General features: G+C 51.1%; 1 protein-coding gene across 1 annotated transcript; it reads left to right on the top strand.

The window, feature by feature from the left end:
* The first annotated feature begins 4 nt into the window (after positions 1-4).
* Positions 5-27,803, top strand: CDRT4 (CMT1A duplicated region transcript 4). Its single transcript, XM_040582436.1, has 2 exons — positions 5-155; positions 27,345-27,803. The coding sequence occupies exons 1-2, from the start codon at positions 47-49 to the stop codon at positions 27,722-27,724; spliced, it is 489 nt and encodes a 162-aa protein (XP_040438370.1). The 5' UTR covers positions 5-46; the 3' UTR covers positions 27,725-27,803.
* The last annotated feature ends 152 nt before the right edge of the window (positions 27,804-27,955 follow it).

Below are 27,955 nucleotides of genomic sequence, written 5' to 3'. Positions count from 1 at the left end.
TTTTTGGTTGGTTTTGTACCCCTTCCCCCCGTGCTCGGTGGGAAAAATGGATGTTTTTCTAAAGGAAATCCTGGAGCCTTCGGAGCAGGACGTGTTTGATGACTTGACGCGGATGGAAACACTTTCCAGCGACACCTTCAGCAGCCCGTGTGCAGGTAAGGGCTGCCCAGGGTGGGTGCCCTGTGCCGGGGTGATGGGCAGGGATGGAGGAAGCTGGAGGATGATGCCCTCTGTGCGCACAGCCAGCACGGGCATTGCCCTCGTGCGGGCATCCTGCAAAAACGTTGGGGTTGCTTATTTTCTTATTCATAAGCTTAAATATCCCCTGGGTTGACATTTAAACGTGGCTGGAGAAATCCTGGTGCGGCAGCACCCCGCTGCCTGTGGCTGGCCAGGCTGGGCTGTTGCGCTGGGAACCTGGGGCTGTGTTGGGCTGAATGTGACCATTTAATGGTGTGTTTGAACTGGGTTGGTTCTGCGGGGTGAGCTGGGGTCAGCGCTCGAGGTGCGAGGCCCCCAGCACTGGGGGAAACTTCCAGCTCACCCTGGATCTTTGCAGTGAAGTTGGGAGTTCCCTCCTTAGGAGATGTGTGATGCGTTCCCTGAAATACCTGAAAATACTAGGATTTTTGTTATGGGCAGCTCAGCAGAAAACAGTGAAGAAAAATTAAGTTGCCTGTGGCAGGTTGCTTCCCCGGGTGTAAACTCCCTTCTCACTGATGCCCAGCAATTGAGTTTGATTAGTGGCTAATTGCAGTCCTTAGTGGCTCGTTTAAGGCTTCAATTCACTGCCTGGGCAATGTCAAGCTGGTGGTGGGGCCAGGGAGAATTTGCAGTAGGTAACATAAAAATGATTTTCTGTGTAGCTTGGTGTGGGACATGTAGCATGAGATGTGGTAATCATTAAACTTCGTGTGTTTTAACCAGCCTCTGCAGGGGCGTAAGAGCGGGCCTGCGGGTGTGTAACAAACAAGTTAAGTATTGATGGGGTCTACAGGATAATTTTTGGTGCTTTGCACTTCCCTGGATCTTTTCTACTTTCTTGCAGTTATGTATTTGCATGTACCTGGTACATCACTACCTGCTCTTGGACTTGTACCTGGGGGTGAGGATGTGCAGGTGGAGGAGAGATGCTCTTACAGCTAAGAGGGTGCCTGATGCTGCAGGTGACCCTTGCTGTGCCACAGCCTTGTGGTGTGATTTCTGACAGATCTCCAGCTCTCCCTAGCTCTTGGGACCTTCCTATGACATCTTCCGTCATCTCTCTGGGTAGTGACCCCCCTGTGTGATCTCCTGCTGTGTGTGTGCAGCCCCCACATGCCAAATGCAAAAGCAGGGCTGCTGGCCTGCTTGTTTTCCAAGCAGTGGTTAGCACAGCTGGAGAGGTTGGTATTTTGGATTAAAAAATTGGATTAAAAAATTAGGTGCCGTTTTCTCTGCCTGCAGACAAATGGGTATGCAGTTGCTCCATATAGCTGTACTCTCTCATTAATTCACAAATAGCTGGGGTATTCTTTTTGAATGGGTCCTTCAAATAAAGTTTCAAGATCATGCAAACAAAGTAGGAAGTAGCTGGATGATGGTGCTTAGATGGCCCATAATTACCTTTCCGTAGGGCTGGGAGCTGGATTGATGCCTGTGCGCCTTGGTCAGGACAGCAAGCTTCTCTGTGCCACCTCTATAAAATGGGAGCAGTAGAATTTCTGCACTTGTGTATCCCGTGGATAGGCTGTGGAAGGCAAATAGCTCAAGGAGCTGTAATCGGCTCTTGGATTACCTGTTGGTGGCTTGGGCACTGCAGGTGACATGTCCCTGGGTGCTGTACTGAGATGCCCCTTCTCAGCTCTGGGACACTGCGGTGGTCCTTGTAGCGGTCCAGGCCACCCGTGATGCTGCAGCACAGATGGCTCAGCACCCCCAGGGCTCCCTGCACCTGCGTGGCTGCTCCGGAGCTGAAGCCACTGCAGCTGGCTGATGGCACGAGCCCTGCCCCGTGGTTTGGGGGTCCCTGCCTTGTGCTTGCCATCCTGAAGGGGATCAGTTGTTTTTCATCAGCACTAATGTGTGACCCAGCAACAGCATGGGCTCAGGGAGGGTTCAGGCTGTCCTGAAGCTAGACAACTTGCCGAGGCGCAGTCCTGCTCCAGACATCTTGAGGTGGGTGGGACTGGCTCCTTGTTGACCACTTATTTCCCCTGGTTCCTCCAGCCCTGTCCACGCACCAGCCTGCAGATGTTTCTGTTGCCACCCAGGTGGAAGGGTTGTGACAACACTGCCTGCTGTGCTCGGGCTGTGGATGGCAGAGATGCTGCTGTGGGGAAAGGATGCTCGCTGTGGCTCTGCTCATTTTTTACTTGGTGACATTAAGCTGCTTTAGAGCCCTGCTGCATGGGTGGGGATCACAGCTGCTCCACTTGTAGCTTTTATTTTGTAGACTTGCTTTGTCCCGAGGGATGAGGTGTGTTTCTTGGGGAGCTGCTTTTTACTTCACTCTGCCAAGTTTTGCTGGGGTCATCGATCAGCGGTGCCGGAGGAGACAAATGGCATGTGCTGTATGGAGACAGGCAGGCAGATGTATATGTTATGTGTTTGGAGCCTTGCCCAGGGGAACATGGAAAGCAGATGTTGCATCGGTGACCTGCTGGATAAGCCATGGGCTGTCGCTTCCTCCTGTGCCTCTGTGGTCTGGCCTGGACGGAGCTGGAGCGAGTTAGCTCTGGAGGCGCGGGTGAGTTCAGCACAGCCCTGGCTGGTTCAGCTGGCCGGAGTGTCTGTTCGTTTTAAGGGTTGTATAGCAGAAAAACAGATCCAGAAGTCATGTGAAATAGGAATTGAAACATGATCAAAAAATTGAGATGCTTTGACTTCTTTTCTCTATTTTTAAGGTCTTGTGGAGTCTGCTCTAAGTTATCTGGGGTGACTGGTGCCAGCTGGAAGTGGCTGGGGTGTTGGGTGCTCCTCTGATAGTCTGTCCTGACCATCCAGAGCCACCCCCACTGCCTTGTTAGACACCACTTGGGGCCAGCATCAGTTATCGGCATTTAGGAGCCAGCCTCTGGTCCATCTACTAGTCATCTTCTCCATCTATCCACAGAGCTGGACAAGAGCTGAGGGTTTGGGCCAGATCTTCACGTAAACTTGAACTTCAGACCCGAATGGGTGAGATCCTTGGCTGGGCTCCACAAACTTTGATGTCCACTAACAAAACAGCAGGAGATGCCACACTTTTTTTCCTTTGTATGGTCCTCTGTGTCACCTAATGCTCGTTCACTAGACACTGATAACTAAGCAGTAAGGGTAGTATCTTGCTCTGGGCTATGAAAAGCTGCCTAAGTGAATTTTGCATGGGGCCATGCTGCAGTCTGGGCTGCTGCGTTGCCTGGGCGTGCTGGCAGTGTTTCTAGGGGTGTGTGGTGTGTAAGGACACGCAGGACAGCAGTACTTGCTGTGGCTGCTGCCCTGAGCATCCCAGCTGCGCTTGTTCCAGGGCAAATACGCAGCGCTGGCCCCAGGGTGTGCCAAAACAGGGGTGCAGCCTGTGTGCGCTGGCTGCCTGGGAATAGCGTTGGGGTTTGGGTCCCCACTGCCTTCATCTGCTGGCCTCAGGGCATGAATATAACAGGAAGAGCTGGTAAAACTGGGCAAAGAAACCTTTGCCTTCCCAGAACATGAGATCTAGCAGTTCCAAGTGTGCAGGGACCTGGGGTGTGCGTACAGCCCAGCCAGGCTGGTGCTGGTGTGGGGCAGCATGGGTCCCGGTGCTGGCTCTGGACACTGCTGCTGTGTCTGCCTCGGTGGGGTGTGACATTCCTCCCAGCTCTGTCTGGTCCTGGCTGCAGCTCCGATGTGGCAAGCGAATGGTTTGCAGAATAGGGAGGTGTCTGTCAGCCTGCTGGCTTTCTGCATCCTGGAGTTTCTTTGCTCCTTAAAAAAAATAATTAAGGAATTAATTTTAGTCTTGCCTGTAGGCTCTGCTGTTAAATTTACAAAGGGGGTTGATAATGCATGGCTGGAGAGAGGAGGCAAAAAACCTGCTACAGTGGAGGCATGAGCAGTTTTGCTGAGAAGGGAAACTTCATAGTAGTGGAGTGATATTTTTTTTTCCCCCCCCTGTTTGGAGTGGGGAGCAGCACGACTGTGAAATACATGCTAGCGAAGATGTTTCGAGGGACTTGTCCCTTTTCTGCTCTAGGCCATATGTGCAGCTGGAACGGCCTCAGCCCTGGCTGACTTTCCGGGCAGCTTGGGAAAACTAGTTGGATCCAAATGCCCTGATTTGGCCCCTCTGAACATGAAGTATGTCAAGTCCAATGGGTGATCCGGGGAACCAAATGCCGCTTGTCTCGGGCTGCATCCCACAGGTGATGGGCTGGGTGTGCCTGGTGGCTCAGAAGGGACCGGGCTCTGGAAGCCCAGCATCTTGGGGGGCTTAATGTTTTGCTAAGGAAACTCCAACCCAGGGTGTGTCATGGTTGGCAACACAAATCTCTGGAAGCTTTTGGAAATAGTCATCTGTACTTCATTTGAGGGTGGTGGTTTTTTTGGGTTGTGTTTTTTTTTTTTTTTTTTTTTGAATCAACCAGCTTTAGGAAGCATTTATCTGAAAAATCCCTTTCCTACCAGCTCAGGGAAAGGGCAGCTTTGTGGGGCACTTGCTATAGCAGCTCCTTGCTTCTGTTTTTGGCTTTTACCCTCTTTCTTTGCACCTCTGGGAAGATTTGTGTTCTGATTTTCACTTTCATTTTCTATGCAACGGAGATAATGGCAGAAGCAAGCAGATGGTGTTGAAAGCTGAAGAGAGCGTGCTGCGGAAGGCTGAGCTGTTCTCCAGGGTCAGCTACAGAAATTTCAAGTAATATTTTCTTGATCAGAGCTTAAGGAAAAGAATGCTGGAAGTGATTGATTCAGTGATGAGCACTTTTGTTTCTGAAGCAACTTGTGTTTCTTTGGTGTTGGTTTCCCTTGGAAATCATATCAAAGGCTTCCTTGCAGGAATGTGTGAGGAATGCAGGAAACTTGCCAACAAATACCTTGGGAATACTTGTAGAAAAGCAGTGAGCAACTTCTTTTAAACTGTGGGTGACTGATCTGAAGGCTTCAATGTGAGAGCGTGTGTGTCCTGCTGGGACCTCTGTCCCTGCTGAGCAGCTGCCTGGTGGCCCCTGTCACACCAGATGGGGCCAGGGCTGAGTCCTGCTGATGGAGCAGCCTGGGTGCAGCAACTCATCTGCAGAAAAGGATTAACAGCTTCCCTGGCAGTTGCTCTAAATTGCCACACAGCTCTTTGGATCATTTTGGATGTGCTCATTATGTTTATGTGGCACTGTTGGCCAGTGTGTCCGTCAAGTCTGTGTGTATGTCTGGGGAGTGTGTGAGCACTCTTAGGTGACCTCCTTCTCACTTAGTCATCTCATGACCTTCAGACCTAAATCTTTTTTTTTTCCTTATCCATGTATTTCCACAGTTTTCAGAAAGCTGCCACCATCTAAAAGGCACAAAAAGGTTGCTCTACAGCTACAAAACTGTGGAGGTGGTGTGCACTGATTCGGTGTGTCCTGGTTCACAGATGCTGGTGAAGGTCTCCTTGGGACTAGATATGTTCTTCTGGGAAAAACCTGTGCCCGATCTCCAGTTTATGGTTAAAAGCAATGCTGAGTGGCATTGACTTAAGAGCCAAATGCCTAAAAGCTTGACCATGTGTCACTAAAGTGGTTGGGGGCTTAGTCGTGGGCTTTGCAGAGCGTCAAGATCAGGCGTGCTTTGGGTTTGTTCATAGGGCTCAGAGCTGTGAAGGATGGTCCTCGGAGCTGGGCTCCACGGGAGCCTCAGTCAAAGCCAGACCTGGTCTCTGTAGGAGAGCAGGGATCCACTGGTAACAGGGAAGTCTCTATTTGTGGGAAGTCATCAGACTTCTATAGGTTTGTGTACGTGCTTACCAAGCCAAAGGTAAGCAGCACAAGCAGACCCTGTGTCCTGAGAGAATGTTTGGTTTGGCTCTTCATGGCTTGTCCGTGGGACTCTGTGAGCACTGTTTTCCCTTCCAGTGAGATGTGGTCAAAAATGGGGAGAACCTCCTGTGCCGAGTGAAACTGTTAGTTGCCAGAAAGTTATCCCAGATGGCAGGTATGGAAAGGGTCACAAGAGTGGTGACATGAGTGCTTTGACTCTTTTTCTTGTCAGAGCTGTTCACAGCTGCATTGGCTAAAACCGGCTTCCCGGCTCTGGGTCACGAAGGAGAGGTTGGGTTAGAGAAGGGCTGCTCAACCACAGGAGCCAGTTCTCTCGGGGGTCCTTCTGTTATGCTGCTGTGGCATTCTTGGGGGATGTGTGGGCCTGTATTTTGTCCTTCAAGATAACTAAATTGTTCTGTGGTGCACGGCATCCCTCAGGTCTGCTCAGGCCAGGGGCTTGCTAACAAGTGGGAAAATGAAGCAATCAAGAGGCTGCTTCAAGTGACCTCAGTCACCTTGGTCATTCCAGAGGCTCCCTGAAAGACACAAATCCCGCCGTAACTCAGCAACCACAACTACTTGAGGGATTTTCTTTCCTGGACTTGTGAAACCTTTATCCCTGTGTGCAGACTGCTGCTCCTGCAGAAGCATCGCAGGCTGCAGGGCAGGGGGAAGCTGCGCTGGGGGGAAAATGAAAACAGAAGCAAGAATCTGTTGTAGCTAAAGCACTTCAGAAAGTCATTTGAGTAAATAAATATGACAATCCATGGGGATAAACTAAGCCCATGTGCAAGAGGGGTCTCGCTGCTTGCATGCACTGGCCCCTTCCTGGGTTATATTTGGTGGCAGGTCCCTGCAGGGTTTCCTTTTATGCCCTTGCCTTTGTTCTGCTCTTGCTTGTTTAGGGCTGAGGGACTGGGAAGCTCCACCTCGGGTCATCCTGGGTTTCCTAAGGGCGGGCCAGGGGGATGTTCTCTTCCCCTGGAAGATTAATTGTACAAACCCAGTATTTCTGTTCTCCGGGCTGATTTGGCTGGATACTGAACATTCCCGCCTCTCATTTTTAGCGTGGCAGGCGGGTGTCACAGCCTTGCAGCATCTTCCTGCTAAAAACAGATGCTATTTCAGCCCGTGGGTCATGTTGCATGCTGCATCCAGAACAGCTTGTGGACAGAAAAGTGTGTGCACACACCCTGCTCCTCTGAACGGCATCTCTGGGGAATGCAGGGCATGCCGTGGATGTGCCCTGAGCTCTCATAACAGGCACGTTTAAGGTAGTTGGGTGGTGACATGAGCTTGTCCATCCACTGCTGCTCCGTTTCAAAGGGACAGGTTGCTCATGAAGGGCTGGAGTTTGCAACCCTGGGTCCAGCCAAGCCAAAAGCAGGGCTTGGGCATCACTGGGGCAAGGATTTTTGTGTACAAAGCAATCCTGCTGGCTTGGAGTTGTGGAGATACTTGGGCAATAACTTGTCTTGTGGGTCTCAAGCTGGAGCAAGGTGCTGCTCGGTGGGAGGCAGTCTGGGGCTGTGCGAAACCCCAGCCAGGAGCAAAGGCACGTCGGGGTGCAGGGGCTGATGCAGCACCCTGTGGCAGGAATGCCGTTTTTGAGGCATGCTGTCACTTCTTGGGCTGGCAGAGCAGCCCAGTTGCTGATCGGTAGAGCTGGCTGGGAAATGTTTTCTTGTACTAAGGGGAATTTAATGACAAAATGAAAACAAACGGTGCAAATTCTCCATTTTGAGAGGCCATTTTAACTAAAAGGCAAAGTCGTCTGTTCTCTTGCCTGATCAGGTTTTTAATGCAAAGTGGATACTTTCCAGATGGAGTTTTTAATCTTGTCAAACAGTCAACAGCTCTGAAAAGCAGATTTATTCCAGCAAAACAGTTTCTAGCTGAAGCTTTTCCCCTCCCAACTCATTTTCAGCCAGCTTAACTCGTTGTTGAGATTGGATGTTGCCTGATGTGAATGCCTTTGTAAAAAAAAAAAAAAAAAAATAAAAATATCTTTTTTCTGTGATTAAAGAGTGGGATGTTAAAGCAGAAAAAAAGTGTCTCCATCCTCAGGGTTATTAAAAATCTGACCAGACAGTCTTGAGCAACCTGCTGCTGCTGACCCTGCTGTAGGGAGATGGGTTGGAGTAGAAGATCTCCAATGGTGCCTCCAGCCTCAGCAGTTCTGTGAGCCGCTGCAAATAAAGTGATGTGCTTAAGGCTTAGGAGCTGCCTGTGAAAGGAAAGTACTGGAAACCGCAGAGGCTTGACCTCTTGCTCAGTGAAATTCCTTCTGGCCACTGCTAGACACAGTGGCTTGCAAGCAGAGTTCTTCATGGTACTTCCAAAAGTCTGGAAAAAAGTGGATCGTCATACAGCAAGGTCAGATGTGTGGCAGAGGCTGGGGTCTGTTGGCTAAACATGGACCTTGCTTCAGATTGCTTCCAGGCTGGGCAGGCAGGGAAGGGAGGTGAAAGCCTGGATGAATGCTCTGTCTCCTGCTTCTAGCCACGGGGGTGTGGAGAAGCTGACTTGCATGGCTCTGCCTTCCAGCTGAGGCAGTGTCTGGAGTGCTGTGTTCAGTGCTGGGCTCACCAGTTTGAGAGGGATGGGGAACTACTGGGGAGAGGCCAGCAGAGGCTACAGAGGTGATCTGGGGACTGGAGCATCTCCCTTCGAGGAAGGGCTGGGGGAGCCAGGGTTGTTTAGCCTGGAGGGGAGAAGACTGGGAGGGGACCTTGTCACTGTCCACAAATACCTTAAGAGGATGGGGACAGGCTCTTTCCAGTGGTGCCCAGTGACAGGACAAGGGGCACAAACTGCAGCGCAGGAAGCTCCAGCTGAATATGGGGAAGAACTTCTTCACCTTGAGGGTGGCAGAGCCCTGGCACAGGCTGCCCAGAGAGGCTGTGGGGTCTCCTTCGCTGGAGACATTCAAACCCACCTGGACGTGGCTCTGTGCAGCATCTCTAGGAGAGCTGCTGCAGCAGGGGGGTGGGCTGGGTGCGCTCCAGAGGTGCCTTCCAGCCCCGGCTGTTCTGTGAAACCCATGGAAGGGTAGCTCCATCTCTTGGTCCCCATCTGATGGAAAGTGCACAGCTGCATGAGGCTCCTTCCTCTCTGAGATGAATTTATATCCCAGCACCCTGACCAGCCAGCAGGCTGCTTGCAGTAGCTCAGCCCACTGCCCGGGTACCAGACTGTCCCTGTCAGTGTAGGACTGTGGGGCACCTCATGCCACCTTCAGTGCCATGTCCTGGTTGTGTGATAATAGCAGCCAACACCACCGAAGGGTGGTTGCTAGCTGACATGGATGGAAGCATTCCCTTTGGGGAAAGGTGGCGTCTCCTCCAGCCCCTCTGGGAGCAAGCCAGTATCACCCTGGCTCTTGGACCAGGCTGCTGGGTGACAAAGGAGATGGTTTGTGTGTTTGAGCTGATCTTCTCTGTCCAGCATGCAAGTGAGAAACCATTTGGGGTGAGAAACGAGGGTGTCTATTCAAATGGATGCTGGAGAGGGTTTCTCCAGCAATGGATGCTGGAGAGGGTTTCTCCAGCAGCCACTCGATGGCTGTTAGTGGGGACTTGCCAGGGCAGCATTTGAGCCGCTGCTGAACCGTTCAGTGTGAATGATCTGAGCTCTCCTCATCTAGCTCAGAGTGCTCCAGCCAGCACAGAGGTAATCGCTGAGGTTATCGAGTGGAACTTGGAATCTGGGCTCAAGCCACCCCGGGAGTCTTGCACCATCCTTCCTAGACTGCTACATGTGTGCCGTCTTTTACTCTTGTGTTTGGCTGAGTCATGTTATAGTGTGTCACCGTAAAGGGGAAATATGTGGCTTCCCTGAGTAATCCGCTTCCTCTCTGTGAAACTGTTGGGACTACAGATAGTAAAATAAGGAGGACGGTGCAGGGAGGGGGAGAAGGCAGGAGCCCAGAGCATCCTCCTTGTTCCCCTGCGGTGCAGGAACAGTCACAAGCCCACCGATGCTCAAGTTAACTTATGGCTATATTTTAAATGACAAAATGACAAAAGGGCACCACTAAGCACCCGGGTGGACCCCTTGGAATTGCCTGTACTTCCCTGGTGTGCTTCACAGATGTGGAATACACATGGATCCATCCAGGATTTTTTCACAGGGAAGGTAGCCTGAATTTAATTGGCCAGACAGACCTAACTGTGGCTGTGGCAGTAGATAACTGAGTGAGCGTCAGTAAAAATGACTCTTCAGTAGTTACTGTTGGCCGCCAGCAGCATCTTGCCTATCAAGTTAAGTTTACTGCAGAGGCTAATAGCACAGTAATTAAGGTAAAACAAATATTAGCTTGAAGCTGTGCCTGCAACTTGAATCACATAGCTCTACTTTTGATGTAAGGCTTGATTGGAAAACCTTGTGTTTAATTTGTGTTGCGTTAGGCTGATGGCAGCTGGTTTTGTGGGCTGAATTTGAGCCAGATCTGCTGCTGTCATAAAGTTCTGGCTCCGCTAATGCCGTGCTGATTTATGCGGGGAGAGAACCTGGGCCAAGTCTCTTTGCTGTGTTGCTGTAACCTGTATTGTTCAGGCATTTGCTGGGGTGTTGTTTGAGGACAACCAAATAGCAAGGAGGCTGTGAGGAGGTAGAAAGTAGTTTGTGGGTTTTTTGGGTTTTTTTTCTTCCTGTGGGTCAGTGTTTTTATTTTTCTGTTATGGACAGGCCTGTCTGTGAAGGAGGCCAGGTCTGTGCTTGGATTTGAAGTTTTGTTTTGCCTCAGCATCTCCCTGTACCTAAATCTGTGTTAAATGTGGGAGAAAATGTCCGGGGCAAGAAGATGCCTCTCTTCACTGTAGCAAAAACATACTTGGTTCTCCTGTAGGACACAGATGCAGAGATGCTCGGGGTGGGCAGCTCCCAGGGGAGGAGGTAGAAAGGACCTCTGGGAGCAGCAGTGCATGCCCTGGGGCTTGCTGCACTCCTCCACAGCAGCAGTTTCATCCCTCCTATTTACTACCCGAGGAGCAGGGTGAACGTTGGCTCTAGTTATGCCCGAGACTCTCCTTGTGCAGCTTGCCTGCTTGCGTGGCAGCCTCTTCAGCCTTGGCAGAGCCAGGCTGCACAAGGTCATGAGCAGGTGTGAGGTCTGCAAACATCCTTCTGAGCTGGGTCTGAGCTGTTTCCGTGAAGTCCATTCTCATCTGTAGAAGATCCTGGTCTGCAGTCCCATCTCTGCTTTATGCTCAGTCTCCGGATTCAGAGCATTAGCTCTCAAGTTGTCTCATCCCATGGTGCATCCTGGACTTCAACTCAGCTATATGTGGTGTAGCTCTTCCGGAGGCAGCAAAGGGTTTGGTGCAACGTGGGTTTGGTGCAGGACCCTGTGCACGTGCTGTTGGATGATGAAACTAAGTGGGCTCCTGCAGAGTGCTGATGGAGATCCTGGCCTGGAGAGCTGCCTGGGAGGTGCAGACCCCTACCTGGGTTTGGGAGTTGGCTTGCCTTCTGTCAAGTTCTACTTGGGACTTCATCCCCGTGGAGAAAGGGCGAATGGTATGTTGTGAGGGGGAAGCCCTCGCTGGGAAAAATCCTCTTTCCCTCCTGTTGAAGTCCTTAACCTGAGCACAGTGCCTTTGCAGAACTTTTCTGCTGTGGGAATAACGTGAACTTTTGACTCTTTCTGACTAATACTTAGAGCTGTTATCCCTCCCTGCCTGTGCTGCCAGCCTGGTTTCTCTCCCCTCATTTTTGTGATTTCATCTGATCCCAAATCCAGTCCTTGCTGTGTGCAGAGTCACCATGGTGTGTTTTAACTACCAGCGCTGGGTTTTTTACTGCTTGTCTGAATACCGGAGGTGTTGGAGCTGTGACAGGATGCCTGGGAGGGCGTTGCAGGTAAATGCATGTTGCAGCCTCCCTGGAGCAAACAACTCCATGTATTTGTGCAAGAGGAGCCCTCTGCAATGTGGCTGTGACAGCAGGAAGCTCGGTGTTTGCTGCCTAAATACTGACTTGGATACTGGGGGAAGGCTGGAAGGAGTCGGTGCTGCTGGGGTCTTGTACACAAGCTGTGCTTGGAGTGGGCACTCTTGGGTGGGGCAGGACCCACATCTGTGCTCTACCCTGGCTTCAAGAGTTGGAGCATCACCACTGAGGTGCCTGTAAGCCCTGCAGAAGAGACCGGGTGTGTCTGCTGGAGAAATCTGGATGGAAAATGTTGCATTGAACTGGTCATCTTGCAGTGAAAATGACCATCCTTTCAGCGTCGTACTGGCTAATGCCTTGGGAAAATGATTACTAGGAAAAATGTGGTCATTAATTATACTTTAGCACTAAGACTCTACTTAGCTCTGATATTCCCCACTGTCAGACACCTGAAGTATAAACAACAGGGTGATGCTGGACTGAGAAAGCTTGCAATGACTTCTGGAAGTTTGTTGCTGATCAAGCAAGAGAGTGAAATTATTGGTTGGGGAGCTGGGAGGTGAACAACTTTTTTCTGGAAAGCTTTCCAAAGCAAGGCTTTTGGATGTCAGAACTAAGGCGTCCCTTGGTCACAGGGTGGCCTTACTCTGCAGTGTGCACCTTGCCACCATGTGTCCTGGAGCTCTCCCTGCTCTGGCACCTCTGGGTTACCAGCCAGAGCACTTGGGTAGGTGCCATGGAATTCCTGGGGGATTACTTTGGAGACAACATGAGAAAGTATAACCCCACGTGACTCGAAAGCTACAAACACTGGGATTTATGGTGAGGTTTCCAGCAAGCCTACCAGAGGAGCATCCCATGCCTGTGTCATAACGTGTTGGTGGAGGAAAGAAGTGTAGGAAAACTGTGAAAGCTCCAACTCTGATGTGTGTTGTTCTGTAGCTAGGGAATGGCATCTCTAACTTCTCTGGAAAGGTTTATATGGGTGGAATTACATGCGTGATTAAGCTTTCTGGAAGATCCAGCTCACAGCAAGGTTTGCTGCATTGCTTAGTGTGAGCAGTGGGAGTCTTGCAAGACTAAAATAACTCCCCAGGCCAGCTCATTTCCAGGCAAAATCATGCTGAGTCACAAAGTGTAGCTCAAACTAATGGTCTCTACAAATGTATGTATCATAAACTTACGAGGTATCCTGGTTCTTACTCTAAGAGTAGAGCATCCTGTAAGGCTTCCAAGGGGCTTGCTTTAGCTGTGACTCGATGTGTGTGGCTCTGCTGCAGTGGGTTTGTGTTTATTACCAGGGTGTTTACAAACATCAGAACTGAAAGGGGGCAGGGTGTGAGAGGCTGTAATGTGTAGGATAACACTGGGGTGCTTTTAACACAACTTGGGTGAAGTGGAAACATTGATAGCAAGCCCCCAGTCTGCTGGGGTTGGGGTCAGGCGGGTGAGACGTGACAGGGGTGGCAGGTAGGGAAATGCAGCTTAGGAGAGGATGCTTCTGTTGGGACAGATTTGTTGCCCTGGCCTCAGGAAATGGCCTGTCTGAGTTTGCTGTGGGGTGGTGATGGTGATGGCTCTTCCCTGGTAGAGCTGGGTGGCGTGGGAGGGTGAGGAGCCCCCCTTGAGGCAGCCTACCCCAGCTGGAGCCTCCTGCCAATTCTTTCCACTCCTGGTCAATCCAGCAGTGGAAAGAGACTGGAGGGGAGCCTGGATGGAGAGGGAACTGCTGCGGAGCCTCTGTTTCTGTAGAGGTTTAAGACTCTTACAGCCATCAGTGCTTTGAGGCCCCTGGAGCAGCACTGGCTGCTATCTCAGCAGTAGCTCTCTCCACTTTGCAGTGGTCAATTGAGTTTCTCGAGCCAACAGCTGTCCCAGGCAGCTCCTCTGGAAGGTGTGGTAGGAGGTCAGATGTGGGATGTGATGTTGGCTGCATCCCTTCCCTGCCACAGACAGGTGTGCCTTAATGTTGGGCACTGGGTGGCCGGTTGGTATGCTTCTGACTTGTTCTGCCTCTTAGTGGAAATCTGTATCACGTTTGTCTTTGAAATTTCATAGATTCTCTTTAGAAGATGCTTTTGGGAAGCGAAAAAGCAGACTTGATTGTACAAACATGCCTGTGTGACAAAGTGTATTTGTAAATGTGTTCTTGTATAGTTATATACATACACACCGAAAGGGTTGATAGCACTGCCAATTGTTCTGAAAGTCCATTTCTGGTAAAGGATGAAAAAATATTGCCTGGCTTTTCTGTTTGGTCACTGAGATCGGGTGTGCAATAGCAGCAGTCTCAAACAGGCACTGTGCACATCCATGAAACCTTGCAGAGCTCCCCGTCCCGTCTGTTCACATTGCAGTAATTAGGTAGGTTGCATGTTGGTCTAATCAGCTGTGGATGCTGCTGCACGGTGGCCTGGTGTTACGGCACCAGAAGGTGAATCTGAATTCCTCGCACTTGTTCCTTGCAGCCCTGTGCTTTGTACAGTTTGCACAAGCAAGAAACTAGTGTGTGCTGTATTGCAGGGGCATTGGGGTTTGGATGGGGCTGGGTACTGTGCTCCTGCAGGCTGTCAGGGTTTGCCCCCCCCCCCCCCCCCCCCCCCAGCTTACCGAAAAAGGCACTGAAGGCATATAAACCAGGAGAAGGTTATTCACTCCCTGTTTGGGGCTAACAAAGGGTTAACTTCTGCCTGAGCTCATAGGTCAGTGTTATGGAAGTCGAGCAGTCTGGGATTTATTACGCAAACTCAAACTGGGAATTAAGAGAGCTCCAACCAGTAGGAAAGCTTTCTCAGAGGTTTGAAGAGAGGTTTCTTCTAGCTAAGCACTGATTTGAAGGGGCAATGCCAGAATTTCTTGCAGGGGCCTCCAGGAAGCGAAGGACGAACAGGCTGATCAGTCTGAACCATCCCACCAGCTCAGCGTGCAGCTTTTATTGCTCCATCATGTCTCCTGGCCCGGGCTGACAAAGCGCCCATTGTTCGCCCCAGCTTCCTCCTCCGCACGCTGGGGCTGCAGCCGCTGCTCCCCATCTCCTTCCCCATGGACGAGGAGGTTAAGTCCTCCCGGAGGATGCACAGTGCCCCAGGGCATCAGATGTGTAAAACCAGCTGGAGACATGGCTCCTGGCCAGATGCTGGGGACTGGGAAGGGCTCCTCTTGCTTCCCAGAGGTGGCTTTTTCCTGTGGCTGGGCTTCTAGGTGGTCAGGAGTTAGTGTCCATGAAAAGTCTCCTAAGCAGGGAGAAATAAAGCACGCGGAACTGTGGAGCAGGCGGCTGGGGAGGGCTGGATGGTGCTGGGGCAGGCTGTGCCCAGTGCCTTGGGGAAACAGGAGCTGGTGCTCAGTCCCAGTGGGGCTGGGACCAGTTGCCTCTCTGAAGTGCCTCCATCAGGTGTGGCTGCGGACATGCTCTATTTTTGCTTTCATCCCGCAGAGTCTCCCAGTTAACAGGGAGAACATTCTGCCAGCTCCTCCGCTGCTCCCCCTGATGGGGGGGGGGGGGGGTCCTCGTGCTCCACTGCCACACTAGTTTCTTGCTTGTGCAAACTGTACAAAGCACAGGGCTGCAAGGAACTAGTGCGAGGAATTCAGATTCACCTTCTGCGTGCCGTAACACCAGGCCACCGTGCAGCAGCATCCACAGCTGATTAGACCAACATGCAACCTACCTACTGCAATGTGAACAGACGGGATGGGGAGCTCTGCAAGGTTTCATGGATGTGTGCTCTGCTGCCAGCACTGTACAATGCTGTGCTGTTCCCGGGATCTGCCCTCTCCTTGGTGGGATTACGCGCTTTCTGCTGGCATCGGGGTCGTGCTCGGTGCTCGCTGCAGGAGAATGGGGGGTTTATTTTTGGTTGTCTTCAGCCTTTTGTGCCAGGGCTGTGCTAAAACAGCCTTACTGCCCTGGCTGGGTGCTATGCATGTTCAGGAAGGGGAGAACGTGGTGGATCTCCAAATGAACTTGGGAGGTCTCTGGTTCTGCCCCTGCTGCTGAGCGGGTAAGGCGGGGGGCTGCCTGTAAACAGCAGGAGTTGCACCGTGCCCTGGTATTTATGGGACTTTCATCCTATAAACCGTGGCTGCTTTGTCGGCATTGGGCTTATCTGGTGTTTCACTTGCGCGGAGGTGTTGCTCTCCTGCCAGCACCCATGGCAGTTTGGCTGCCTGCAGAGGACAAGCTCTTCCTATCATCTTGTGGGCAGAAAGTGCCTTGGGAGTGTAAGGAGCTCCAGGATGAGCAGCGTAGTGGGGTCTGTGCCAAATTCTTACAGTCTTTGAGGTGGCAGGGGTTCACAGAGGGTCAGGTAGCAGGTATATTCATGTGCTTTCATGAACTTGTCTTGGCAAAAGCAGAGATTTCTCCACGGTGGCGAGCTCTGCGGTGTTGTAGAGGTGCCCTATCCACAGCTGCCTGTGTGTTTGGCTGCCTGGTTTTGGGCTGGTCCAAGCCCTGTGGGCACTGATGCAGGAAACATTCTGGAGCCAAACTGTGTTGTGTAATGCTTCCACAAAGAACGTGTCGAGAGATGTCCTCAGCCGTGTTGGGAAATGCACTGAGGAAGCAGCAGCACATGTATCCTGGTCCTTGCTGGGACAGGAGCATGTGCAGGGAGGGGGAGCTGGGCTGGCCTGGCAGTTGGTGTGGGCTTGATGCCCCTCTTGGGGATGGCTAAAGCTGGAGCCATGTGGGATGACAAGTCCAAGGCAACCTGTCCTGGCTTCCAGGCTGTGGCCTGAAATATGGTGTTCGCTGGATGTGCAACAACAGTCTGGAGCTCCCCGGCAGGGTGGGTGTGGGAGCTGCAGCCCCCTTTGCAAAAGGGGGTGCTTTCAGCAAATTGCTTCCTGCAGGATTTGCAGCCACTCCAGGCACGGGTGCAGCTGCATGAGCCCTGGTCCCTGGTGGGGCATCTCTGAGCTCTGCCCCTCTGGCTGCTGCCAGCGAGGGCTTCTTGGGGGTGCAGGGTCTGGTGCGGCTGTGGCAGCAGGGGGACAGGAGATGGATGCAGAGGCACATATGAACATCTTGTCCTTTGCATCCTGCTTCGCTGGTCGCCTTGGAGTGCGGGCCATTGCGTCTCTGAGGGGAAAAAAATGCCCAGAAATTCCACAGACCCTTCAATATCGTTTCTGTTTTACAGAGAGACAAAAAAGGTCCCTTTGTGTGAGGGCTGAAAGAAATAGCCCAGTCCCACAGCCTCCTCAAAATCTTAATGTCAACTATTTGCCTCCTTGTCTTTTCGCATAAACAAGCACTTTCTCCTGAATATCTGCTCTGGCTGCTCCCCCAGCTCGGTGGTGCCCGCGGGACGGGCAGCCCAGCCTCCTCATCCACCCCCCGGCCAGGCTGGCGCGGCTGGAGGGATGCAGGACTAGCTGGGGAGGGGGCTGTGGGCCAGAGAGCAGCAAGAAAGGCAGCTGAAACTGGGTTCGGAAAGAAATGAACAGTCTGAGCTGCTTTTAATTTAAGGGACTGCTGCTGCCTGATTGCAGGGGGCACGCTCTTGCTTACAGATCTGGGCACAGCCATAGGGAGGCTGGTGAACTATCCCTGTTTGCGCTGAATGATCCTTGTTTACACCAGCCTGGGCCAGTACCTCGTTCTGCTCTTGCCAGGGCATCATCCATCCTGCTGTGGGGTCAGATGTTCCCCTGGTTTAAGTGACTGTCAAATGAACAGCACTACACGGATTGCAGCAGCTGAGAAACCGCCCCTTCTATTTTAGCTGCTGTTTGCATGTACACACTGGAGTGACTCGAGTGCAATACTGAAGGCTTCTATCCTGGAGGCCACCTTTTTTTTTTTTTTTTCTTTTTTTTTTTTCCCTAGCATGTTCCCTTCCCCTTTGTAAGAATCAAAATTAGAAGCTGAAAGGGGTCTGTAATGTTGCATCTACATTATGAAATATAGTGCCAGCAGCGTTCCCGGGGTGATTGCTCATTCAGCTGTGCTGCACAAGTGTGCTGCTCCGTGTTCCTGTGCTCAGCCACGTAACCTGATAGATCACTGAGCGCATTGTAAGACATGTTCAGTGAAGCTTGGGGCATGCAGTGCCTGTGAGCTGCTGCTGCTGTGGAAATCCTTTTGTTTCTCCTCTGTTCCCGTCCGCTGAAGGTGGAAGCTGGTCCTGGTAGCTGAAGGTGGATGCTGGGGTTGGGGCAGCGCTTGGAAAGGCCGCTCTGGAGCGAGGTGAGGTGGTGGAAGGGATGTGATCCATGTGGGTTCATCTCTTGCCTCCTCACCTCAGCACCTGTCTGGAAGTATTTGGGGTGATGTGATGGTACCTCCTGGCCTGGGGCTAACTGTTCTTGGGCCAACATGGTGTACCCCGTGGTTCAATTTCCAGTGGATCCAAAGCCCCTTGGAGGCAAAAGTCAACTCTACCTGATGTTAGATCAAGCCCATCCTGGAATACACAGAAATAAAACACTCCTCAAGCTATTAGTTTCTTCTATTAGCTTTTCACTATGGCCCTAGCACCAAGGCAGGGGTTTTCCCCTTCCCTGGGACCTGTTATGGGGATCCCGAGTTTCCACATTGCCTGGCTGCCTCTTCTGTTGATCTTGTTCTCCTCCAGCCCTTTCAGAGCCTGTGATCATCTGTTTCCATCTCTATCCCAGCTTCCCGATTCACATGCATGGGGAGGAGTTTGGGCTGCAAGCAGTTCATGGAGAACCTCAAACAGTAACATCAGATGAATGAATGAATAAAGGGCGGGTTTGTTGCTCTTATCCTTTCATCAGCTTTATGTGTTTCCCAGCAGTTCATTTTGCAATTGCTGTTCCATCTGGCTTCTTGCTGAGGGTCAAATTAATCCTGCCTAAGATGAGAGCAAACTGCTGTTGAATTGTATAGGACTAAGTAAGGTGTAAAGTTGACTTCTGGCAGAGTAGCACTCGTTGCTTTTCATGTTGCTTAAACTGAGAGCTTGAAAAATCTTTGGACAGGAACCTTGGAGGCAGGAATTCCTGTCCTGAGGATCCCCCCAGCAAAGCAGGGTAAGCTAAGATTCTAAAACAGTGTTAAGATATGTCCACTGGTGCTTGTCAGCTTGGAGGAATGGATGTGGTCCCCCTCAGGACTGGGGCGAGAGGAGGGACATCACTTGCTGCTGTCTTCCTAATTTAGATCAGCAGCTTTCAGTTTGTTTGTAGAAAAAACCCCAGATGTTCCAGCTCAAATGAAAAATCCCACGCTGGTGGAAGATGATACGGTCTGAGACATCCCAAGCCTGCTGCAGGGAAGACCTTTTCCACCAACCTGGGTGTCCTGTGGACTGACCTTGTGCTGCAGGAACACCTGTGCCTGCAAGCTGCTGGGGAGGGATGGTCTGCACGGGTTCCCATGCCCAGAGCAAACCAAGTGCTGCATCTTCTCCACCCCAGCCCTTGGAGACGTCTGCTCCTGCAGGCCAGTGTGCCCCAGCCAAGAATATGCGAACCACATGGCCAAAGCCAAATGAATGGGAACCAGAGGTTGGGGGCCCAGAGCCTGTCAGCAGGGGCTGGCTTAAAAACAAATGAAAGAACAGAGGAAAAAATCGTTCTAATTATGGTGAACTTCTAAAAACACAAAATAAAAGCTTATTATTTTGCAGAGTTCCCTTTGCAGCATGTAATTTCATTTCCCCCCATTTGCTTTTACTACTTGCTCTGGGCACTGTCAGAACAACCTGATTTATAAGTGACAGCTTTGGCTATTTTTCAGGCTTGTCTCTCTAAATATAAGAGTGTGAAAACTGTCCCGCTGCCAGCAACTCTCTTAGCATTAAAACTCACATGAGTTGTAGCACGAAGCAAAGTGCTGGGCGCTTTAGGACTTAAATGTCTTTCATAAAAAGCAGCCCTCCCTCCTTTCTCTTGGGGTGATTTTTCCTTTTATTACATTGAATATCTCAACCTGTAGTTGGGGAAAATAAAATAAAACAAGCAGTGGCTGTTACCTTACTGTTTCTCTGCTACCGGCTCCCTTGTGTACTATCAGCAGAGTTGTAGATCGTGAGGGAGACATTTATTGACCGAGGGTTTTAGCAACAGAGCTTTGTCTAAGGTTTTCTTCCCATCTTGAAGAGATAAAGAAAATGAGCAGCATGAAGTGTAACGCAGTGGCAGGTATACAGCCTAGCCGGCTAATTTTAAGTGAATTAATAATAACTGAAAACTGGGGAAAGCCTTAATTGGCAGCCTGAGCAAAACTTAGCATGTGCTTTAATGTTCTGGTTAATAAAAGTTGTGTTCCCTGTGTGATGTTACTTCTGTGTCTCTGTCTGCAAGTAATGTCCTTTTTTTTGCCCGTGGAAGCACCTGGCTTTGGTGCTGCAGCGCTTTTTGGATGCAGTCAGAGAGAAATTTGCACCTCTGACAGTGTCTTGAAGCTTGGGAGCATTTGATTTGTATTTAAAGTTGGCTGCACATGTCCCCATTCTCATAGGAATCGTAGCGCTTGTTGGTGACTTCTGTGTGAAAGTTCTGTTTTTCACTCAACCTCTCCAAAGGATCGCTGTTTGAGGGGGGGGTGTGTGTGTCTTTTCAAGTTTGCCCTCTCTGCAGTGTGCTGCTGTGGTATCCAGACAACCTGAATCTGATTTAATAGCCTGGTTGGACTGAGCAGGCTGGTGGCTTGTGCTGCCAAACCCGTGGGACGGGACTGGAGCATCTCCGTGGCTCTGGTCTGGTTACTGAGCCGGCAAAGCTGGATAGGGGTGCCAGCTTCTTGTGTACAAAGGAGGCTTTTGGATTTGATTTTTTTTCACCTGGATGTATCTGCTAGTGCAGTGGTGCTCCTCAGGTGGTGCTTGTGGGTGCAGGCGGTGAGCCTTCGTGTGGCTGTGGCAGAGGCACGAGGCACCGTTCTGGTGCAGGGGGCTGTGGCAGCTCCCACCCAGACCCGAGGCCAGAGGAAGCTCTTGGCTGCCATCCTCAGTCACAGGTGTGACCCCGGGGGGCAGAGGGTGCTGCACAGTGAATTCCCTCGGTGGTAACTTGAAGGACATAGAAATAGCTGCAGCCATGGCCCTATGTTGTACGTGGCACGTGGGCAATCAGGAGCTGGGTCTTTTGTTGGGGAGAAGAATGGAAACAGATCTCTGGATCTTAAACTTTACCAGAACCTTGGCAGTTAAGAGGATTTCCAAGGCTGAGAGCTGCAGTGCCCCTGTGAAGTGCCCTGGCTGAGCCTCTAGAGCAACTTGGAGAGCTTTTCACATTGAGGGGTTTGCAGAGGTCTGCCAGACAGTAAATTCCCAGGAAGTACTGTGACAGGTGTAAAATCAGCATCCTTGTAAAACACACGCTGTGTGTACATGTGTCTTGAAGCTAGGGCTGTCCTCACATAAATTCCACCTGATGTTAAGATGAAAGTCTGGTCAGGTATGAAGTTAGGAAGCTGCCGTCTAATCTGAAACTGCGCTTGCAAGCCCAAACAGGTTAAGCTCATCTGTTATAGATGATGACAGGTCTTTGCTTGCCTTGGGTAGTAGATGTGCTAAATAGTAGTACTTGGGTAGTAGATGCCAAGTAGCACATTGGCCCCCATCCTAAAGGGAGCTGCACAGCACAGTCTACCCCAGGAGCAAGACAGAGACCCCAGCACTACAGAGCTGCTCGCAGGCTGCGTGGGCAGCGCTGGAGGTTGCCCATTGCTTAGGAACGTTAGGTCAGGCTCCTGAATTATTCTGTTTAGATATCATTCCACTGATGACATTTTTTACAAAAATACTAAAAAAATAAAATTTGATCAATGCTGCTTTTGTGGATGGGGTTTTCAAAAGCACTCTGAAGTCAATAGGGAATTTTTGGGTTGGATGAGTTCTATTTCTGGTGGAAAAAGTTAAGCTAACACAGGGTGTTTTTACAGTCCCATTCTAGATATTACATCCTTCAAGGCCCTCTTTGGAAGGCTTCCAGGTGGGAGATTTCTTTTGGTTTTATGTTCTAGGGCTGGCACTTTCAGCAGAGGCACATGAAGTTCAACACTGCAAAACTGAATTTTTCAGAAATAGCTGTGTGCTGTAGGGGCCTGGCACTCATTTTAGATGCTCCCAGCTGTCCCAAATTAAAGCCAGCTTAGTATTGCCTTTCTCAATGCACCTGAGCAGGTGAGGTGCCCTGATGCACTTGGTCTCATGAGCGATGTTTTTAGCCATTGTCTGATCTTGCTGCTTCAGTCGGGTTCTGTCTTTATATTTTGCATTGGCTGCTTATCTCAGGGGAGGGAATCGGCGCATTCAGGTGCGTACTGAGTTTGAGACCCAACAGAAGCGCAGGCTGGGATGCGAGTGGAGAGCCTTACACAGCCTGATAGCCTCTTCTCGCAGTGCACCTGCTGCCAAGGATGGACGGTGGGAGCAGGCGGTGAATGGCACGAGGTGGAAGCAGAGATGGGAGGGGAACGTGTGGTTCGGGGGGGAAGCCCTGGTGCTCGTGGCTGCAGGTTGTTGTGCTTTGCAGGCCAGGCTGGTGGTTGTGCTTTGCAGAGGGAGATGGGTCTCCCCATGGTTAGTCTGCAGGTGGCCGTGCAGTGGGCTGGTGGCTTGTGACAGGCCAGGGAGATGTGTCCCTTCTCAGCTGCATCAGGTGGTGCGTGGCAGGCCTGGCCTGATGCTGACCCGGTCCCTGTTATCAGGCAGGGCAGCCCCTGTTAGCATCAGGTTTGTTGCTGGAAACCACAGTTTGGGGGGAACGTGGAAATCCCACCCTGGTGCTCCCCAGCGCAGGCTGGTGAGGTCCCAAGCTGGCATCAGGATGGGAGAGGAGCGTGCTGGAGCAGTTCATGAGCAGGTACCACAGTGGGTACAGCTTCGGGTAAGCCCCAGGCAGGGGGTGCAGAGGCAATGGCAGGCAATAATCATGACACTGTAGTGAGAGGGAAATCAACCCAGTTCTGCCCTGGAAAGCCTTTTCCAGGACAATCCTGGAGACAGGTCTCACTAGCAGGTGCTTACGAAGCAAAGGAGCTGATTGCTTAGAGGATACCCAGGGACATTGTGGAGCCTTTTCTTCCTGGGCTCTGAAATCACTTCCAGGCCAGTAGCCAAACACAGGCTGTAAATAACAAATGATGCCTGATGATCCCATCTTGTTTTGCTTTGAGATGTTGTCAGCTCTGGGATTTCCCTTGGCATCTTTTCTTCAGTGCTTTGCATTCCCATCTTCAGCTCCCAGTGCTGTTGTGGCATCTGGCTGTCTCCTGTCATGCCATCGGTGTGAAGGAGTCACTTGTCTGTGGCCTCCACGGGGATGTAATGCAGGAAAAGCTGATGGGTCTGGGCTCTGTGGTCAGGGTGATGTTTGTGTCTTCACTCACTGGGGCCTTTCGAGTCATTGCTGGCTTGGGAAGGGCTGGAGATAACGTCGGAGGATAAATGTCTGGGATTTGCAGCACCCTCTGTCTCAGCACTCCACCACGGGCAACTTGGAAGGCAGATCTGGTGGCCTTATCTGAGGTTCCCTGCACCCCCAACTAGACGGGAGAATTCATTTGGTGGGTATCTAAACTTTATCCTGTCACCAAATGTTCCCACCTCATCAAATAGCTGAGCTGAGCTGCTGTCCATCACACTGCTTTTTCTTCCCCCCCCCCCCCCCCCCCCCCCCCCCCCCCCCCCCCCGCTCAGGAAATTCTAAAACCCTTTCATTTTATTGCCCTCCGTGATGATGCTGTAGCAATTAATCAATGCAGCTGAGGGCAAGGCTCTTTTGAAACTCCAGCCTACACAAATATCACCTAAGTAGCAGTATTTATCCAGGGTCAAAATAATACTGTGCAAACACTGAAAATATTAGGAGACACGCCTAGCACATGCACATGTCCCCCTGTCCCGAACTCGTGAGCTTAGCGAGCCTCACCACATGAGGAGCTCTCTGAGCTGGGAACATCTGGCTCGGGGCAGTGAAGGTAAATGTTCCAACGAAAACACCAGGCATGCGAGGGAGAAAACACCAGGCGTGCAAGCGAGAGGCGCGGGCTGGAGCCACACCTCAGCACCGTAACCCTTGTCCTTCCCGGTTCCACCACCTCGTTGTGCTCATTCCTTGCCTTTTCATTACACAATTGATTGTTTGGGTGAGGGACTCAGCTGGATTTTTTTTTTTTTGTTTGCTCTGCAAAACATGCAGCGCGGTTTGTTTTGTGGCTGTACGCGGGAGCAGCCCACCATCCGCGTGCGGCGTGGTCCTCACCCACGGCACCTTTGGGTGTGCTTGGTGAGCAGCTGGTGCTGCTGGTTTGGCTGTGCCCTTGCTGCCCCGCTCCCTGGCCCCCTGTCACCCATCTGGCAGCTCTTTGGGTCCAGCCGGGAGCTGGCGGGGTGGTTTCGCTGAGTTCTTTCCACCGGCTTTGTTACTGCTGAATTAAATTTACAGCCCAGCCCCGCGCGGTGGCTGGGTGCCCGGGTTTCGCTCCGTGTGTTTATTCGTTTTGCAAAGACCTGAGCTGCAGCCTACAGAAGTGGGGAAAACTGCTCCAGATCAGCTCTTTTTGTGCTTGGCTGGTGGGGTTTGGGGCCTGATCCTGCTGTTCCATCCACCGCGGTGCAGCGCTTTAGCTTGCACGTATGCACGCTCACAATCGTGTGTGCTTGGAGCAGCCCCCGGCGTGAGTCCTTCTGCCAGGGCTGGGGGTGCCTTGCTGTCCCTCCCAGCTCTCTGGAGGGTGGGCTGAGCCAGATTCATCAGAAACACTTGGAAAATAGTTGAATTGTCCTTTAACAAGAATATTTTTTTTTTTTAACCCTCTGGTGGTGGTATTTGCTGCACGTCAGCCTGATGAGCTGAACTGTAAACCGGTTCTGTAACAAGGGTTAAAACCTCCAGATAGTGAGTCAGAACAGGCATTTGAAGAGACTGGACTATCTCAGCTTGTCAAAATAAACATTTTGTTTAAGCACAGCGTGTGCCACTGTCCGAAAGCTCATAATTTAAAAAAAGACGTTTTTTAATTTGACTTTTTCTGATCGTAAAGCTGAGTGTGTGTGTGTACAGCATAGGTACAGGATGGCGTAAGCTCACAGCAACATAATTGCAGTGAAACTTTTTTTGGTATGGAAACTTTTTTCTGCAAACACGTCAGGCTGTTTCTATTTATAACCTTTGGGGAGAGCCTGGGCTGCCCATCGCTGATCGTCCCCCTTCGCCGCCACCCTGCTGTCACACCATGGTGCTTCATGGGGTTGTCCCGGCTGGATCCGCTGCTGTCTCCCCAGCGGGGGAGGCCAGCTGGGGGCTTCTGGAGAGCCTGGCTGGGGCAGGCGAAGCCCCAGCGCCTGCCCTTGGGATGCGATGCACATTGCTATATTCCTGGGGCGTTCGCAGGGGTGCTGGGCTGGGGCCGGGCAGGGGGAGCGCGGGAAGGCAGAGCTTGGCACCAGCCGTGTTCCCGCAGCGTGAGCAGGAGCATAGCTTACGAGCAGGAGCATGGCTTACGTAAAAGCAAATTCCTGACGCTTTGCACACCCAGAGCCCGTTTGGCACCAGCCACGCTGCGGGCAGGGGCTGCAGGAGCGGTGACCGCGGTGCACGTTCTTGGATCGGGAGCCCGTGGGATGTGGCTCGGTGCAGAAGCCACTGCAAATCCACTTTTCTTCCCTCCTTCTGTCCCTACAGCTTTAGCAGAAGATAATCTGAAGCAGCTTTTTGAAGTATTTAAGCTGTTTCTGTAAGTGCTCTCATTTCTTTAAAACTCTCAGAGCTCCAAGCTTTTTGCTTTTAATTTCCACCAGGAGCCTGGTGAGAAACGCTTGCGGCTCTGTCCCTGCATGTCCCCCTCTCTGAACGCCCAGAGCTGGCACACTTTTCTGATGAGGACCCTGGGTGTCACAGCTGAATATCAGAGCCAGCGTGCTTTTCTTCTGGCTGCTTCCCTGGTATGCATAGCTTGGTGGGAAAGGACTGACCCTCTGCAGGAAAGAAGGGGGGGAGGAAAGAGGCAGTTATACCCAGTTTGAAAAAGAAAATAGTACACGATGAGAGGTCAGGACCAGGCTTTCCACCAACACCTGGCTGACTTAGGAACAGGGAGGTGTGTGTGATGTGGGCAGGTCTGTAAATCCCAGCTGAAGCAGCTTGCCTCCTTCCTGCTCTGCTGCTGGCTCAGCCCAGCTTGGGGAGGGGTACCCAAGGGCTGCAGTGCTCTCCCGGGACCGCTGGTGAACAGGGCTGTGGAGGTGATGAGTATTTATTGGCCTCCACCTGCTTCTTCATGTGTGAAGTGGTTCATAATGCACCTGAGGAATGAGTTAGCGTCATTTAGTGGATCGGGCTTTCCACACCTGTAAACCAAATAGCTTTGCCTTTAACAGGACTGTGTTCTACCTCTGCTGCCCTCCACAGCAGCCACGTCTTGTCCTTGCCTGTTTTGAGGGCAAACGAGTCACCCCACCTCCTCTCCTTAGGAGTGCCCTGTCCACCACGCACGGGGGACTCTCAAGCGCGAAGTATGGATATCTTCAGCAAAAGCCTGATTGCAGGGTGGCTGCTCCATCTCTCCATCCTTTCTTGCATGCAGGCTGTTGTTCAGAGCTTGCTAAAGACCAGTTCTAAATATACTGTAGCATGGAAATTCATCCTCTTGACAGCAATGGACCTTCAGGGAAACCTTTATCAGTAGGACTTTCCCATCTTATTCTAGCTTGTTTGCGCTAAGCAAGATTGCATTTTACTACTTTTTCTAGTCATAATTAACTGTTGCGTTAAGCAAAGGTATTGAAAAGTAAAATATTTCAGATGGAAAATTCTGCCTTTTTGCTATATAACTCTTCAAGGACTAATGCCATCTAAGCGAAAACAAGCTGGTTTTATGAAAAGCCCTGTATCTAAAAATGCTAATACTGATGATCTCATTTTCCAAGACCTATTTGAATGCATCTTCCTTTTCTGAATGTTTTTTTCCCTTGGATTTTTGGCTTTGAAGTTTCCCTTGGGCAGACATCTTCCCAAGCAGATGGGAAGTCTAATCCCTCCAGCCTTTCCTACCAGCCTGGTAGCTTTGTGTTTGAGGTGCAAGACTTGAGTGATTATGGGGTTTAGGGCAGAAAGCTGAGACTGGGAAGATCTTCAGTGTGGTCTTGTCCTGCTGTATGCTATCTTGGCCATTGGTCAGTGCTGCAGAAATGAGAACTGCTGATTATTTTTTTCATATTATTTTTTTTTCCTTTCCCACTGTGCTTCTCTGTGTAATACTGACCTGCAGCTCCTCCTGGTCAGTCCAATCGCACCCTGTGCTCAAGTATAGAAATAAAGGTACAAAGGCTAGAATTTATGGGCATCATCTGTATTTCTTGCATGGGTTACTTGAATCTTGATGCAGAGTAGCCACCTGGCATGGCCTGCTGTCCCTTAGTGCTGCCTGGCCCTCCATGGCCATAGCAAAGCCATCACTAATCCAAAGAGCATCCTTAGTGTCATCAAAGGCATCCTTCTTTCTAACCCTTCCCCGAGAGGGAAGAGGCTGGGAGGTAACCAGCTGTGCACTCATGGTGTCTGTTTCTTGGGTTCCAGAGTATCTGCCACCCTCAGCCAACGTGGGGCTCCCCAGCCACCTCATCCAGTGCCACCGCCCCTGGCCTGCCTACACCACTCACACAGCCCCCGTGGTCAAGATGCTCGTTGAGCAGGATGAGCGGAGAAAGGCTGCATCCAACCGCCCAGCAGAGACAGAGACAAACAGAGAGCCTCAAGAAGCTGAAGAAGTAACTCAAGTCCCAAAGCTGAGCAGAGGTAGCAGCACCCACGGGATGGGGAAGGACTTTGTGGGGATGTCCACGGCTGAGAGCAGTTTGCCATCACCAAGTGTTTGCAATAGGGTTATTTTTGCAAGAAAGCCTCCCTTGCGTGTGCTACCAAGTAGCTCCCTGGCATGTTCCAGCAAGAAGAAATGATCTGTTTGCATCTAGAAGCAAAGAATGAGATGCATTCGAATGTTTTTCAGAGTGCATTAAACCACACATACAAATAGCATTTAACATTTTGACTCTTCCTAAAGGCCCCGTTTGAATGAAAGCAGACAAGCACAAAAGGTGGTGGTATTGCATTTTGCGCTTCTCTGTTCTCAGGTCTAGAGAAAACCATAACCTCTTCCTAGTGAACTTGCTTCACATGCAGTGCTGGCT

Source organism: Falco naumanni, chromosome 1, assembly GCF_017639655.2.
Source record: "Falco naumanni isolate bFalNau1 chromosome 1, bFalNau1.pat, whole genome shotgun sequence".
Classification (NCBI taxonomy): Eukaryota; Metazoa; Chordata; class Aves; order Falconiformes; family Falconidae; genus Falco; species Falco naumanni.
Note: the sequence above shows the minus strand (reverse complement) of the source record. Positions and strands in the feature narration are given on the sequence as shown.